This window comes from Lytechinus variegatus, chromosome 9 (assembly GCF_018143015.1).
Source record: "Lytechinus variegatus isolate NC3 chromosome 9, Lvar_3.0, whole genome shotgun sequence".
NCBI classification, from domain to species: Eukaryota; Metazoa; Echinodermata; class Echinoidea; order Temnopleuroida; family Toxopneustidae; genus Lytechinus; species Lytechinus variegatus.
In genome coordinates, this window is record NC_054748.1 from 30,763,282 (window position 1) to 30,776,451 (window position 13,170).

At 33.8% G+C, this 13,170-nt stretch overlaps 1 protein-coding gene across 1 annotated transcript; it reads left to right on the forward strand.

Moving 5' to 3' along the window:
• Nucleotides 1-318: 318 nt before the first annotated feature.
• On the forward strand, nt 319-12,734 carry LOC121421958 (cell wall integrity and stress response component 4-like). The gene is made up of 16 exons (XM_041616759.1): nt 319-419; nt 804-916; nt 1,125-1,341; nt 1,866-1,991; nt 2,692-2,811; nt 3,200-3,319; nt 3,722-3,835; nt 4,418-4,603; nt 5,210-5,365; nt 6,327-6,460; nt 6,780-7,011; nt 8,159-8,275; nt 8,879-9,023; nt 9,606-9,777; nt 10,902-10,970; nt 12,432-12,734. The coding sequence occupies exons 3-16, from the start codon at nt 1,284-1,286 to the stop codon at nt 12,477-12,479; spliced, it is 1,797 nt and encodes a 598-aa protein (XP_041472693.1). The 5' UTR covers nt 319-419; nt 804-916; nt 1,125-1,283; the 3' UTR covers nt 12,480-12,734.
• Nucleotides 12,735-13,170: the final 436 nt, after the last annotated feature.

Here is a 13,170-nt window from a genome sequence, read left to right on the forward strand (position 1 = left end):
AAAGAAGTTTACTCTTAGATAAAATCCTGTAAAATTATACATTTGTAATATCCTGAGGATTTTTCCACCTTTTAACATTGGTACAAATGACGATATAACTGTCAAAAAAATATTTCCGCTTGAGTGAGCACCACTTATTGTTTAATTTGACGTAGGTTTTGGACTGTCCCATTAGGCACTGTCCTTGGAATCGCTAGATGTCATATTCATTCTAAAACTGTGTTTCACTGACTCACTGTATTTTAATCAATTTTATGTTTGTAAGTATGAAATACTCTCTTACACTGAAATAGATATTGACGAATGTGAACGTGGCTTGGATAATTGCAACAGGAGTGAATTCAACTGTGTGAACACACTGGGTAACTTCTCATGCGTATGCAAGGAGGATACAACAGAAATCAATGGAGTTTGTCTAGGTAAGAAAATGTGTTCCTAATAATAACAATAATAATAAAAGTAATGAATTTAAAAATGAAATTTATAATAATAATAACAATAATGACAGTAAAAATGATGAAAATAATGACAATGAACATTTAGAGGTATAAAAAAACATGATATAATTACTTTCTCTATCTTTTCTATTCCCAGGCAGCCTCTTCAACTCTCATTTAGGTCATATATTCTTTATCATGTAACACTGTCATTCTTCTTTTTGACCTGTTTGTAATTTTGTATTCTCTACGTATTTGAAATGCCAAATAAAACTATCATATAATCATAATAATAATAGTAATGATAATGACAATATTAATAATAATATCTGAATCTGTAATATTTTCATTGATTGTATGAAATAGGTGCATTGACATTGTCGCTCAACGCTCGTTTTTCATTCATCAACGGGCTTAGCGTTGTTACCTACCCTGACACAATTGACTCTCAAGAAAATCAGCAGAAGTTGGCACAAGATGTAAGTTTTTGGAAAGGCGTCATTTCAAAAGGCTTGAATGTTGCAAAAATTGTGCTTACGTGAGAGTTTGAAGAACGTTATTGCTGGCAATTTGCTTTTTGCCATTACTGGTGTGTGAAATACATTAATCAAAGCTTTCTGCAAGTCTCGAAGATCAGAATGATACATATTTGAAAAATCAAATTATTCTCTATTTGTTACTTTTAAGGTCCTGCGTTACCTCAACACCTCAGCACTAAGTGCAGACGAGTTGCAGGCTGTATCTGTGCAGAACTACAGCTTGGCAGGAAGTTCTCTTCAGATTTCCTTCCGGGTTGACTTAAAACCCGACTCGTCACTGATCGAATCTGGTCTGGAGAATATTTTCATGGAACTTCTTCCAAGCTCACGGCTTATTGAACCAAACCATGAAGTTACGCCTGAGGGTAGGTATTTAATAATATTGGTCACGTAGAACTGTCATTCCTACTTTGATATTGATTTCAAGCTTTAACATCTTTCAATAAATTGAAGTGATTATATTGTTTTGTATTTTGCCTCAGTGTGTAACTTTGTTGTTAATTGATTTGATATGAAATAATGAGGGGTGAGAAGAGTGAGAGATAGATCAACAAAGCACAATGAATGCTATCACTAAAATGTTTTTAGTGTGACATTTTTTTTCTATGTCTTCTCGTTCTTTTTTTTTAGTTCTTTCCACCTTCTCCTATTTTGTTATACCTATATTCTTCCACATTATCATTTTTGCTCCTTTTCTTCGTCTTATTCTTCTATCTACTAATCGCCATACTTTTCCTCCTCTTCACCTCTCATTTGTCATCATTATCATCGTCGTAATCATCTTCATCTTTGATATAATCACCACCATCATCATCAACATCATCACTACAACCATCATCATTATCATCATCATCATCATTACTAAATTTACCTTCTCCTTCTTTTACAGATATCAATGAATGTGAGCTATCTACGGATGTGTGTGGTAACGGTAACTGTACAAATACAGACGGTAGCTATTTTTGTACCTGTTCTGAAGGCTTCCAACTCGGAAACGGGGATGCTTCTTGTGTAGGTGGGTAAACGAGTTTCCAGATATAGATCTGTATTATACAAACCATGAATACCCCATAAAATAAAAGCGACACCATAAATATTGAAAAAAAATCTGAATCACATTGTGCATAACGGTGGAGTACTTTTAAAATACTTAGCCATAAATTGATTTCACTCTCAGCATGTTAAGGTTTGCCTATTTAGTTTACAGTGCGTTGATAATTAATACATTTAACTGTTGTATATCATTGCAGTAAAGTCTTTTCCTACTTATGGCTGAAGGTTTTGTCAGTCAAAGGTTCATGCAAATTAATGAAAATAGAATATGTATATAGCTTGTATCAATTTTGAGACGTGCATGGCACTATGTCGTTATCACACTTGCTTTAGCCCAGCTGCCGTCCCCAAAACTCTACTTCTAAAAAAATACTTTTACCCTTTCTATTTTCTCCTGTTCATTCTCCTCTTTTCACTCCTATATATCTTAATGGCGACCCCCTGGTCCACCCCCCCCCCACGATGGTACCGGTCTGACCATAATGCTTCCAACCATATCAACCCTATCATTAACCAGTATTCATGATAGGATGAATAGTATAGCTGTACTAGATATACTTTCACTTCTGCTCCTACTGTTACTCAAAGCTTTTCCTCACGGCTTTTCCTCACTTTTTGATTAATGGTAAATCTTTTCTTGATTATTTTTGTTACTGTTTTAGATATCAATGAGTGTCTCGGGGATCATAGATGCAACCAAACTTGTATCAACTCACCGGGGGATTTCTCGTGTTCTTGCAATCCTGGATTTGAGCTTGATGATGATGGTTCTACATGCATTGGTATGTCATTAACATCACAAGATCCGTTGCGATTCGATTTGTAAAGATATTGGAATAACAATTTATATAAACATTCCAACTTAAGAGATCAAAGTTTCCAAAAGTGGTTTAAATACAATTGGAAGCCCAGTCTGTTGTTTTTAAATTCCAAGAAAGCAAGCTTACTGCAATAAGAGCAATTTGATTAATCTTGTCCTTAAACTATTCGTACTATTTCAATTTTGAGTGAATTACCAAGTTTAAAAACTCTGGTGAAAACAATTCCGCCTTTTGAATTGGTTTATCATTAATCCACGTTTAGAATACTGCACACTTTGATTACAAATTGAATGATTGAAATCCAGCTTATTTTGAAAAGAAAAATATGTTGCTTTCTTTTATTCCTTAGATACTAATGAATGTAATGCAACAGACGCGTGTAGTAACGGGAACTGTACAAATACATATGGAAGCTACTATTGCACTTGTGATGACGGTTTCACTGGAACTGGAAATGATTCTTGTACAGGTAATGATTTTCAATGTAAGAAATACTAAATGTATTTCTATTTGTACTACAACTACTTCTATTACTTCCGTTACTTTACTACTTCCACTTAAAATACTATTTCTACTTCTACGATAAAACTGCTACTGGTTGTAAAAGTACGATTTACATCGTATTTTAAACTTGTTCTGTCTACTTATCTTTCATCTTCCTCTTTAAGTCTTATTTCTTCGTCTTCTTGTTATCTTTTGTGTTTTTATTTGCTTTGTCTTTCTTCATTTTCTTTTTTTTCTTATTCCTCTTTTTTCTTATTCTCCTTTTTCTCCCTCTGTTTTCTTCTTCTTTTTTCTTCTTCTTTTTCTTTTACCTGTTTTTCTTCCCTACAAAATGACCTTATATACGTTTTCCTTTTTACGCATGTAGAAATCGATGAGTGCGAATCTGATCCTTGTCAAAATGGAGCGACGTGTACGGATGGGATCAACATGTATAGCTGTACCTGCGCACCTGGTTTTACTGGAACTAATTGCTCAATGGGTAATTTGACCAAAAATAAGTAGTACGGCAATCTTGAGATCAGTTTGAGGGACGAACGTTTCGGGGATCTCACCTTCGTCATATGAATTAAAACAAGGTTTTGGTTAAAAGTAAGAGTACTGCTCTTCCAAGCCAGATATACTTTCTTGATTTCCAATCAGGAGCACGATCAAGCACATCAATGTGTTTCAAAAAGAAAACTAGATTAACATGAAATTCATTGCTTTGATATATAATAATGTGTTAAAGATGACTCTGATATACATATTATGTGAGAGTGGCCAAGTATAATGTAAACCAGAACAATGTAAATGTTGAGTTGTGTGCATCAAAGTGATTGCACTTTTGAATTGGAAAATAGCTTAGAATACTCTAAAGTGAAAGGCCATCTATAAACGCCAATGATCAATAAGTTCATCGGATTATTTTAGGGTTAAATCCGGGTATGTAGTGTACCATTAAATATGCTACTTCAAAATTATATATCGATGGTATATTCTGTTATAATTGTTATTATCATTATTGTTGTTGTTGCTGTTTTGTAGTTACAAAATGACATCCTGCGATTTCTCTTTTTTTTAGAAATAACCACACCCACAGCCACCACCACGCCCACAACCACCACCACGCCCACAACCACCACCATCACAGAGAGCCCACCACCTACAACTACCATACAACCAAGCACAATTAATACAGAGGATACTAGTCCTACTGATTTGACTACTTCTGATTCTACCCCTCCTCCAACAACGATTACTTCAACTGGTATGTTAAGAAGTAAACTGAATTAAAATATCTAGTGTCAGCATTTATTGTATGAAGTGTATCTGTCCATAAAATGTAACAAAATATGTCTACTCAGATATAAATGTCAATGAAATTATTTTAAGTTAAAGTCCGGGATATATAGAGTTTACCATTGAATAGTATATTACATATTTTATATTTGATTATTATCATTTTTATTACGGGCTACGGGAATGATTTTTTTACTGGGAGTGCGGATGTAAATATGAAAAAGCAATACAAAAAAAGTAGTCACCCCTAAATGATGGTGATTTGATGAAAAAAATCCTGCAAAATGAAGGTCATTTTGATTACATTTCCCCACTTTTTCACACCTTCCAAAATTCCAGGAGAATAATACATGCAGCATCCCCGCAAAGAAAATCGTGTGGGTGCTTTAGCACCCCTGCTTGCCAGGGCCATGCATCATTATTATCATTATTATATGTTCTTTTTTTCTTTCTTTTGTCCATCCTTATCCTCCTTCGTATTCTTCTTCTCCTATTATTATTTTTATTATTACTATCATTATCATTGTATCAAAATGACATCTAATTTCATCTTGCCGTTTCTATTTGTTTAAAGAAATAACTACGTCCACTGCCGCCACCACCACAGAGGGCTCACTAGATACAACTACCATGGAACCCAGCACAGCTACTCCGGAAAATACTAGTCCTACAGATTTAACTACTGATACTCCTGATTCTACCCCTCTTCCATCAACGATCGCCTCACCTGGTATGTTCAGAAGTAAAATCAATTAATAAATCTAATTTCAACACATTTTGTTTTTTTATGTAAATGCCTGTAAAAAAAATAAAGATGTCTACTGAGATGAAAACGTCAATGATCAATGATTCAATAAAATTATTTTGGAGTTAAAGTCGGGGTAAAATATAGTGCCCCTTTCAGGATGCCATGTAATATCAGTACCTTATTATTATTATTATTTTTCTTATTATTGCTTGTGTTATTTTTACACATTTACAATGATAGTTAAAAGCTACTGAAATCTTACAATCTGATTGGCTGATAGTAATTTCTTCTTTTTTTATAACAATTCTTTATACAACAGGACCCGGAAGTGAAATGAATTATGAATAGAAAATAAAGCAAATTAATGTCAACAAATTTTGTATTTAATTTTTTACCGATGAATTACCCCAATAAATGTTCTGAATTCAATTCAATTTATTTATCTAAGTAACCAGTGCACCAGAACCCATTCCACTGCAGTGGTATGAGTACTACCCTCTTACAGTATATAATATTTTTGTTCTTTTCATGTTGTCATGGTAATTAATATATTACCATTCACTTCCGCCGATTTACAGGATACTTGTGACAATAAATGTACACATTGATTACATGAGATTACAACTACTAAAGTGGAAATCTAGTGTCTCTGTTTTAACGAACTAAAGGTTACATGATCTTTAAAGATAATAATACTAACCATGTTTGAAATTACGAAAAAGGAAAATTATTAAAAGTAATTGGTCGTGTTCATCAAACTTACATCGAATTTTCACTTAAACTGTACAGGGGTCCATGGTATCTGGTATTTAATAAAAAAAACATAATCATAACTATTTACTCTCTAGAACACTCTAAAACAAAAGGTTACTCGTGATCAGTACGAAATGGTCACACAGGAAGAAGGTATTTACATGTTACATTGCTATCTATTTCTCATTAGAAACGTTCGTGAGCATCATAAGGATTAGTATCACAGCCAACAGACGAAATGGTGTACTGCTTGTATTCACAGAAGAACTTAATGATCGGTCTACGGCCGCTTTTATGGCTTTGGAAGATGTCTTTTGTGGTGCGGTAAGGAAGTCCACTTATTTATGTTTTAATGCTTTAATTCGCTTCAAGTGGTGAGATTATGTTAAATCAGAATAAATTAGATGAGATTAGATTCTACTTTATATGAATTAATCAGATTTTTAGTATTTGTCTGTACATCGTATAGGTCTGTATGTTTTTTTTGGAATATAGACACTGTTGATAGGCGTAAGCATCGGGACAGCTTTTTGATTCCATTTAGAAGACAGTGAACATTTTGTTGCAACAATTGCTAGATTCTGTCTCATTCCTCTAACAATCTACTCGCGTTTCTATCCCAAATAAACCTTGTCATTCACAGGTTTCAACGTATTTGAATGTAAGCTTAAATTCAGCGCAGCTCATCAGTATCACATGTGTGGTAGTATCTTTCCGAAGTGGTAGTGTGATTGGTGATCTTCAAATGAGTCTCGCAGCACCATCTCAAGATTCCGCTGATAGTCTTGCTCAATCAGCCACTGACCTATCACCTGCTAATGAGACATTACCCTTTTTCGACGATTCTCTTTACGTCGAAGAGTTAACCGTAGACAGTAAGTGCACATTCAAAGTAAAACAAAATCATACTTTTCTGTTGAATAACCCATAATTTGACTAAACGTATAAAAAGTTGCTTAAATAAAGAAATAACCCTTTAAAGAGATTATATAATGCGTCAAAAATGTTACTTCTAGTGCTTTTAATTCTGTATCACCCCCCCCCCCAAAAAAAAAAACCCTCACATCTTCCTTAACATCTAATTGTAATAGACACGTAATACAACAAAAATAAACACACAGACAAAATACATGTATAATGTTATATGAGTATTATACTATGTTTGTTTTACTAGATACCGATAGCAATTAGATCGATGTGTATACTCTAGCTTGTATTAATCTCTTTGACATGTTTTACTAGATACCGATGTCGTTTAGATCGGTGTGTACGATATAACTCGTATTAATCTTTTTGACATGTTTTTAGTATATACCGATATATTTTTTGATCGGTGTATATCGGTGGATATATTCATAATACAAAAAAATCATACACGTATCACCAAGCATTGCAAGACAAAATGAATATTGCAAATAATTATTAAAGGTAACAGTTTTGTCTCACACTTGCTGAAGATTACAAGATAACATAAAATGATTTTATAAAACATTGTGTAATACATTTCCAAACTTTGGGAAAAAATTAGCAATAATAAAATTAAAGTATACGCATCAATCAGTCTGTTTCCATTTCTGGAGATGTACTCCCAAGATGTTCCTCACTTATCTAATTCTTCATTATATTCCTTTTACAATTTGTCATTATGGTTCCAACAGGTGGTAAAGCAGCTCCCTGCCTTTCAGAATAAATCTCTGTTTTAACTATTAAAATTACTGTATTGAATTGTTTTATAGTATTTAAATATACTTCAATCCATAACAAACAGATTCTCATATTCTTGTTATAATATTAATTTATGTCCAATATCTCTCCAAAGTGCTTGAACATTTGGCAAACTTTAATATCTTCGACATATTTATCACAGCTAGTATTATTCGCTGTTTTACTGAACTCCGATATCTTTGAGATTGGTTCATATATTATCGCTGATATTGCTCTTTGCCATGTTTTATTAGATACCGATAGCTTTGAGATCGGTCCGCATGTTGTTACGGGTATTAATTATTTGCCATTGTTTAGATACCGATAGTTGTGAGAACAGCAACCCCTGTAGAAATGGAGGGACCTGCACGGATGAATTCAACACGTACAGTTGCGCATGCCCAGAAGATTACTCAGGGACAGACTGTTCATCATGTAAGCATGAACTAATTCTTTTTATTACTTTGAATGCAGTCATAGTCATTAGTCTGCTGGTAAGATTTGTGAAGAAAGAAATGGTAACTAGCCCTCGTGAACAATTTGTCATGTTATCAATACAACAAGCCTTCACCCTTGATGATCGTCAAACTTCAAATTCTTATCAAAGAGTATTAAATAGAAAATTTTACATTGACCATCAGTGTCCCTCAATATATCTTGCTTTCTCACTAATGCATGTACTTGAAAGAATTATTTTAAGATCGCGAGTAAATCAGGTATAATGAAAAGAAATAGGGAAGGGAAGCATTATATTAACCACACGATTACTTGCTTTACTTTACAATCATGGGAACTCGTAGGTGTGAACGCCCAACTTATAATTGGCGTTCTCTCCATCATACCCCGATGGATTTTATACTTTTAAGCTAGGATTTTTGTTTTGTCTTGCCATTGGTGATATTAAATCACAATAGTTTGCATTTCCCGATGGTCGAGCAGTTTTACACTCACTTACATGATAATCATTACGTTGAAGTTTCATAGGTAAATTATACTTTATTTTAAGCAAAATCGTTTCTTATTAATTTATCCCCATAGTCTCTGGCAGGACTGGCCTATCACCTGGTGCTATTGTTGGAATCATACTTGGTGCTATGTCGGGAGCTCTGATCTTCGTTATCTGCGCTTGTTTAATAATGGTCCAGACAGTGCGTCGTAATGAGGCAAATAGGATGTTAATGGGGTAAGTTATATTTGCATGATTATTTGAAGCAGCTTGCTATTTCTTCCATTCTTCTCCTCTTCCTTCTCCACTTTCTTTTATCAATCCATATGGCAGTACCGATCAATTGACTCTCTTCAAAAATAAAGGTATATTATGAATTGGTGAAATGGATCCTAATCAAATTCGTAGCTGAATTCTATCACATGACCGGTGATTTATTTGTATTAGCCAACATGAAAATTGTCTATTGACTGGTACTAATGACTAGTTCTATTGACCGGTCATGGTTTTGAGATGAGGATAGAATATTGAAATAATTATGATCATCTATATCACTATCTTATAAAAAAAAATAATACACATAATTTTGCTTGGGCGTTATAATGCTTGTTCACTTTTTTTGTAGCTGTTGTCACTTTTGAAACAGTCCAGACGTAACATTATAGAAATGTTTCAATGGTATTCTGCGTGGAATTCTTCCTAATTCCTCTGACGATGTGTATTAGTTTACTGTAAATCGGTATGTATTTATCCATGTATATATATATATATATATATATATAAATGAAAATAATTATTCTTTCTAATGCAATTTGACAGGATGCAGAAGCATAGCAACTACCACATCTCAGAGCACCGGCGTATATTCGATGACCGACGGTCGGATCGTTCTTTGGACGATTACTCGTTTGAAGCTTCTCTTGATCGTCGACAATATGATATCGGTAGAGCTGTTAATCGGATAAGACAATATCAAGGAATGGATAACCCTGTAAGTGAAATAGGCTATTATCGGGTACGAATAGGGATTTAGTTTCTTCACTCTATCGTACTCCCCCCCCCCCCTTTCACCTCTCATCCTCCATCTCTCTTGTTGCCCCTCTCTCTCTCTCATTATCATCTCTCATTCCCTTTTCCCTCTCTCCTCTCTATGACTGTCTCTTTCACTCTGGTTTATCTTTCTTTAGTTAATCATGATAAACCATTTTTTTTTAGAACAGAGATAGAGATTGAATAATATATACCCCTCAGAAATATTTGGAAATCTGAGTTTGGCAATTATTTTCTCCAAACTCTCAATGTTACACAATGCATATTTATTATCATTCAAAAGATCATTTAATTATCTTTAAAATGATCCCATGCTTGGTATGATCATACCATCTCAAAAGGAGCAGAATTCAAAATTGTTAGATGAAGTCTGAGTTGAAAAGCTGCAAAATGAGCAGAAATAGTCTTAAGGGTCAACAAAGAACATGATCCCCTTTTTTTGGTGACAGTAGAGGTGAAAAAAAACACATTCAAACCAAGCCCCTGCTTCTTCATTTTTTATGTTTTGATGTTGTTTATGCAGCGATGGTTCTCTAAAACCGAGGAGGGATTTTCGATAAAATTCAGATTTTCAAACTTTTTTTACGATTTTATATATATTTCGCATAGCAGTTAATCGAAAGTATGTTGTTTTCATGGAATCGAACACACCTCTACAGTAGCAAACACATAACAAACAAACATTGCATGGGTATTTCAAACCATGAAACTGTCGGATCCTATAATTCCACATCTGAATATAACCACAATGCATAAGGAATCAACCTAATTGTGATAATTCATGTAATCTTAATTGTTAGTATATTTGTCAGACTTTTAATGCATAATTTGTCAGACACAATATTTGTAGAAGTCTGCTGCTATTTGTAAAAGATTATATGGTTTATCCATAAAAAAATATACCCCCGCAAAAAAAGTACGGATTTAGAATTTGCTTGATAGTTAAAGATATATGAAATCCATGTGATTAAACATTTTTTGTACCTTCCCAATGATTCTGTTCGTTGTGTTCTTTGTTGATTCTTTTATTCTCTTTTGTATGTTCCCTCCCCTCCCTATGAACAGGGACGAGGAGGCTTAGATAACTTTGCTACACCATATGTAGTTGATGGGCATAGCAGCGCCAGTGGAGAGGTAAGTACCCCCTTTCCCCAATGCTCACCACATGATTTCAAGGTTCAGACTCATTAGTGTCCCCAAAAAACGAAACCGAGATTTAGCGACGATTTATCATAATTTAATCCCAAATACAATAGACAAATAACCTAACAATGTAAAGCTTAGAATCTCCTCTTTCATCTGATACTACTGAGATCATTTCTCATTCACGCATGAGTGAGCAATTTGAAACAATTTGAAGAAAGGATACCAAAAACTCATTTGGCGGGGCTATCTGAATTTCAAAAAGAAAATCAGTTCTCTTTTAATACTTTAATCAATCACAAAAAATGGTCAAGAAGTAAAAAAGTTATGTTCCCTCAAAACAATGCTTGTATCTCCATGATTTCATTAAATTAACGTGTGTCACCGATTTCCCACAGAAGCTATCACCTGGTTAAAAAAAAGCCTTAATGCATGGCTGATCGTCAGCAAAACGGAATTTGAGTGAGATTGAACGCTAGCCTGTAAAACCTCTTCATTGTATGAAATTATTGAAAGTCAAGCCGTATTTCAAATAACCAGAACTTTATTATTTCTTGACCATTTTCTGTAATTGAGGTATCAAATTAAAGAGCAGATATTGAACCTATCAAAAATGTGGTTTTCTTTTTAAAACCCAGATAGAGCCCGCCAAGTGAGTTTTTGGGATCCCCTCTTCAATTTGCTTTTGCTCACTAGTGCGTGAATAAAAATAATCCAAGTAATTTCAGATGAAGGATGAGATGCTATGCTTTACAATGATAGGCCATTTGTCTATTGTATTTGTGATTAAGTTATGATAAATCATCGATAAATCTCGGTTTCGGTTGTTGTGGGACGCACTGAGTATGAAAATGATATTTGGAGGCAACGTGTGGGAAAGTATTTTGCTCTGTACAAACATATTTGTTGCATGAATGTTGTAAAGAGTTAATTTTGAAGAAAAAAATCTGTCCTCATTTTGTTGGATAAGAGTACAGGATCAAAATATCAAAACTGATACATATGATTTATTATGTCATCAATTTTTTTCTGATGCTAGAAAAGTTATATCTGCTCAATCCAATCCAATCCAAAAGTCATTTGATATAGCGCCTTTTCCTTTCGGTTACAAAGCGCTGCACACACACTACTCCATATTTGTTTTGGCCACTAAAACAACTGTTCTACACCTCGGATATTATCAACGATATTATCAACGATAATTATCAACGATAATTGCTTCTATCCGACCACTTCTTTTCCCATCTACTTCTGATATTTGCATTTCATCGCTCATGAATTACATTCATCTTGTTTTGAACATTATTGATTGTACACGGGTATGCGTTGTTATTTGGTAATTATAGACAGAAATAATTGAAATTGAACCCAAGTGTGCAATCTTCAAAAAGAATACTATTATTTTAATATGTCTTTCTTTTTCATTATTTTGTACGATTTTATTGTTTACAGAGCGTCGTTGAACGAAACCCGTTACACTACAGCTACATGTACTACTAAGGCTTAGATGTATCTGCAAACAGTCCCAGTACAATTTTGATTTGCACCCAACCTACATGTGATGTGAATGTGTCCAGGATTGATTCATTGAATACGCTAAGCACTGGAAGCGGCAACCAGACCCAAACCTGGGATAGTAAATAATGCGCCTCGGAATAGACTATAATCCTATAACGCAGAATTGAGCATTACAAATGTCAATTTATCTTCACTCTGACCTGTTCTCATTATAATTTTATATGCTATGTGAGCTAAATATATCTAGCCTCAATCAAGCTTTTCTCTTATTATAATCAAATTGAAACACTATTATACGGAGGTTGGGTTTGAAGCATTTAAATTGTTATCATTATATAATTATGATTATTCACATGACAAATTCACCATTTTCATTTATAAGGATTTGTTTATTCGGGGCATTATAGAATATGTAAGTGTCATACAAACAGGGAGCAAATATCAAATGTATACATTTACCTGTTTACTTAAAAAATACATTTGCATTTTATAAAGAGAATGATTAATTAAAGTCCTTAGAATAATAAATGTAAATCTCTATACTTTTGTCAATAGTTTGTAATCAATATCATGCGTTACACATCGATGGATATGACTTCGCCAGAGAAGCGTTTCATATGAATATGTCGTCCGACAAGTTATCGGATCTGATAATTTTCCTTGAATCTGATTG